The sequence below is a fragment of the Oreochromis aureus genome, linkage group 22 (assembly GCF_013358895.1).
Source record: "Oreochromis aureus strain Israel breed Guangdong linkage group 22, ZZ_aureus, whole genome shotgun sequence".
Lineage (NCBI taxonomy): Eukaryota > Metazoa > Chordata > Actinopteri > Cichliformes > Cichlidae > Oreochromis > Oreochromis aureus.
In genome coordinates, this window is record NC_052962.1 from 36,680,428 (window position 1) to 36,685,213 (window position 4,786).

The following is a 4,786-nucleotide window of genomic DNA, read 5'->3' on the forward strand; positions in this document are numbered from 1 at the left end:
GTAAGGAAGGAAAGCAGCCTTGCAGGGAAGGAAAAACTTGAATCTCTCATGGTTAGGGGTTGGGGAGGTGTGTTTGCACAACAAAAGCAGGAGAACAATGGAGCTGACGACCTGTGAAAATCTCAGCGGGGTGCCAAGAGGTGTTAAGGTCGGGGGGAATTTACGCAAATCTGCGCAGGCCAGTAAATCTAGTAGTAGGGACTTGCACCAGGGAAAAAAGGCTCAGTAATTCTAGTTTCAAAGAGAAGATATAAAACAAAATTCTAAGCTAATCGACCTTAGTGTTCTCCTTTTTAAAAATAAGAATCGATAAGAGAATCGATAAAGAATCGAATCGTTAAACAGAATCGAAAATGGAATCGGAATCGTTAAAATCTTATCAATACCCATCCCTACTCATGCTTTGGTATTTATGAATATAAATAATCATAGAAACATATACATATACACATTAATCGTTACCTTTCTTGAAAACGTATCACTGTGGTGATCGCAGCCCAAGGAGGTGAAGCCTCTTTCAGACTGAATACACAATACTACTTTCTGCCTTTTAATGAATATTTCTTGTATCAGTATTAGCATTATTGCAATTTGATTAGGGGATCAGCCATCTGTAAAATGTTTGGAGACTCATTGTTTTCACAAGACTTTAATTATTTTGACTTTATCAAAAAAAGATTTAAAATCTAACATTTATTTAAAAAAGAAGAAAAAAAAGTCCTGGTTTAATTCGGTACGATTATAAGATTTGGATATCATTGCATTTTGTGCAAGTTGTCTTAAAAGCTGTGTGTGTGTGTGTGTGTGCGTGCGTGCGTGCGTGCGTGCGTGCACATGCGTGCGTGCATGCGTGCGTGTGTGTGTGTGTGTGTGTGTGTGTGTGTCCTCAGTGAACTGTATCAGTCTCTGCAGTATCTTCCAGCTGCAGCAGTCAGTTCAGTTTCTGTTCAGTCTGACTGAGGGAGGTTTTGTACGACTGTTTTCACTGTGTGAACACCCACTGACTGTTGATGTTATGGAGACTCTGACAGTAATAAACTGCTGCATCTTCAGCCTGGACTCCACTGATGGTCAGAGTGAAGTCAGAGTTTGATCCACTGCCTGTAAAACGAACTGGAATCCCTGATTGTCGATTGCTAGCATAGTAAATGAGCAGTTTAGGAACTCCTCCATCTTTCTGTTGGTAACAGTGTAAATAGCTGGAGGTATAAACATCCTGACTGGTCCTACACTTGATGCTCACAGATCCTCCCACAGCAGAGCTCACTGCTCCAGGCTGAGTCACTGTGATCTGTCCTCTGGACTCTGAGGATACAGAGACAAAAACATAAAGCAGCTTCATGGTTTTGTGGGCTTCATTTCAGAGGGACAGATGTTGATAGAGGAGAGGAGTTTGATTCTCTGGACTTTACCTGTGAAGCAGCAGCAGAGGAGAGTCCAGATGAGGACGCAGATCAAAGTCATGTTTTTGATGAGGAGGATTTCTGTGGCTTCTGTTGTGATGAAGGACAGCTGTCAGTCATCCAGTGTTCAACTCTCAGGACTATAAACTCTCCCAGAGCACTGGAGCATGGTGCTGCTGATGCAAAGTGCCTCTCTATGGAAATGATCTGACTGACACAATGAAATCCTCCCTGCTTTTTCTATCTGAAATGTTTGTCTGAATTAATGATGTCTTTTCTGGTTTTGCTTAGTTTCTTATTAGTCAACATTTAAAATTACTCAAAATTGAATTTGCTATTACCATATGGATGATAATGTGTATCCTGCCCCTTACCCTGTGACAGCTGGGAAAAGCTGCATCCCCTCTATAATCTAGAATGTTTCAGATAAGATCACAGATTGAAATAGAAAGTGTGACATCATTTTTTTTTATTTCTTTGATTTGATAGTTTTTATTTAAATATAAATTTGTTGGCCCAACAGCTAATTTAAGAAATTACATAGGTGACTAAATATGATAACTGAATGATCAGCTGTCAGTCATTCAGTGTGTAACAGAAAGGCTTACTTATTTATTATTGTCAATAGTAATTGATCAGCTGTAATGAATATTATCCATAGCGTCACACAAGGTCAATCTTCTGAAAAGAAAAACAAATTATTAAAATTCAGACTTTTGATCATTTTTCATTTGTCCTTCCTAAAAGACAAAAGTTTAAATAACCAAAAGTGTTTTCTCACAGTATTCCTCACATGTGAACAGACAGCTGTACTCCTGCTGACAGTAATAAACTCCTGCACTTTTAGGTTGAACTTCACTGATGGTAAAAGTGAAGTCAGTTCCAGACTGACTCCCACTTAAATAATCACAAACTCTAGATTTACAGGTGGTAGCATCATCAATCTGCAGTTTAGGAGCTTCTGCGGGTTTCTGAAGATACCAGGTGATGTCATCACTAACATACTCACCAAGAGTCAGTACGGAAGACGAAAGACTTGAAAACAAAAAGGTGGAAGCAGAAATGCCCTTTAAATAGTTGTATTGCTTTTTTATTGTTATGGAAATTTAATTAACAAAATCTACAGACACGATGAGCAGAAGGCTAACACCTTTTAATAAACACAAGCGGTTGGGATAGAGCTGCCATCGGGGCACTGACAGCAGTCTCTCTACTGATGAACAGTTTTTTCAGATGTTTATTATATATTACATTACATATATTACATATTATATATGTTTTATTATAAAAAAAAAATATCGCAGCCCAAACTTTCATAATCAGAGTTCTTCTTATTATATTTTAAACCCTACAGTAACACAAAACCCCAACAATCATATGACCCCCTGTGAGCAAGCGCTTTGGCGACAGTGGGAAAGAAAAACTCCCTTTTAACAGGAAGAAACCTCCAGCAGAACCAGGCTTCCTACTAATTGGAAGGTTAGTGGTTCAACCCCTTACTGCTCCAGTGTGCATACCAAATATCCTTAGACCCTAGGTTGATATCTGATGCATCCATTGGAGTATGAATGTATGTGAATATTAAATACAAAGCAAAGAAAGAGCATAGAAAAAAAGTACTTCTACGATTGAGTGAATGAGGCAATTTGTGTGAAGCTCAGAGTAGAAAAGCACTATATAAGAACCAGTGCATTTACCATTTACAAAAGACATGCTGTGGAAGAAAGCCAGAGATTAATAAGAAGTAATGATTCTATAAACACAGTGAAGCCACACCAGCTGCGGCGTAGGGGCCACAGACGGATGTCCTGGTGGTTGTGTAGTAGGTGGAGCTGATGGCTGGATAGGCTCTCCAGAGCTGCCAGGGGACACAGCAGGTGGAGACAAGACTGACTGGATATGAAACATGGAATACAGGGAAGACACAGTGACTGAAACTAAAAGTTAGAACAAAAAATATAACATCAAGAGAACTAAAACCATGAATAACAATCATCAAGAAATATAAATTAAACACAAAACACTTGGTCACAGACCCAGGGCCGTGACAAGTATTTTGATTGAAAACATATATTATGTTGTTTAATTTATAGAGATGCAGAGTTGGTAAAAGAGGAAGAATTTATAGATTATCTGGGATAAAGAATAGTTGAGTTCTTTAAAATAAATAACACAAAAAACATCTGCCTTCATTGAATGAAAGCATTTAAATGTTTTTATTGAGATTCATAAAAAAGCTTTATTACTTAAAGTACAACAAATCAGACTGCTTATGTAATTGAATCATATCTGCTATTAATCTCTGTCTCTCTTCCACAGCATGTCTTTATCCTGTTTTCCTTCTCTCACCCCAACCGGTCGCAGCAGATGGCCCTGGCCCTCCCTGAGCCTGGTTCTGCTGGAGGTCTCTAAGTCTTTTCCTGATGTTCAATCTGGTATCACACTTTAAAAACTGATTAAACATTCATTCACCTACTGCTATGAAAGTGATAAGTCACATCTTTAAGGTAATGAATCTTGTGGTGTGACTTGGATCAGTCAAATTAACATAATCAAGATCTCAGAGTCAGTTTTCTAAAGTTCTGATTGTATTTATATACATATAATTTACATTTTTCTTTTTTTACCAGATGCTCAAAAGTAACAGCTGACCTAAAGCCATTTCATGGACAGACAGGACTTCTTTCCTCATTATTTCAGATAAATTAAAAAGATAGAGTATTTATCAGTATATGAGTTCAAGAGATGAACTGATATACTGATAAATACAGATACTTGTATTTATCAGCATGAAGTCCAAAGAGATTATGAATTGACTGAAAAACCAAAACAATTATAAAAGAAAGATCAAAAAAAAAATCAGGACTGTCCAAATCAACAATCTGATTCATTCTTAAAATGAATGGATGTGCTGGGAAGCTCAGCAACACTAAAGAGACCCTAAAACCACAAAAAAAAAATTCACAGTTAAGAATTCACTTAAAAAAAACCTTCATTTTGAGTCATTTACAATACAAATGTATAAGTCTTAAACACTGTGTAGGAGGTAGCTGTATCATAGTCAAAGTCTACTATCAAAGGAAACCTTCATTAAAGGAAACAGTTACTGGTTGTTGTTACACTCAAGAACTGGAAGACTGGATTAGACTTTGCCAGTAAAACATTTAAAAGATCAGGAACATTTCCAAGATGAAGTTTTTTCAACATGATTGGAAGAGAAAATTACAAAGGAGAAAAACTCATCTGAAGCAAATCACATCATCTGTCAAAGATGTTGGAGCCAAAGTTATGGCACTGATGTTTTTGGCTGCCAGTGTAGCTGGGCCACTAGTGTTTATTGATAATGTTACTGCTGATAGAGGTAGCAGGGTGAAATGTAAAGT

General features: G+C 37.4%; 1 gene segment (V, D, J or C); it reads right to left on the reverse strand.

Annotated features, from left to right (window-relative positions):
• Positions 1-982: 982 nt before the first annotated feature.
• Positions 983-1,464, reverse strand: LOC120435575. The segment is given in 2 exon segments: positions 983-1,305; positions 1,413-1,464. Coding segments are annotated over 2 exon segments (375 nt in total).
• Positions 1,465-4,786: the final 3,322 nt, after the last annotated feature.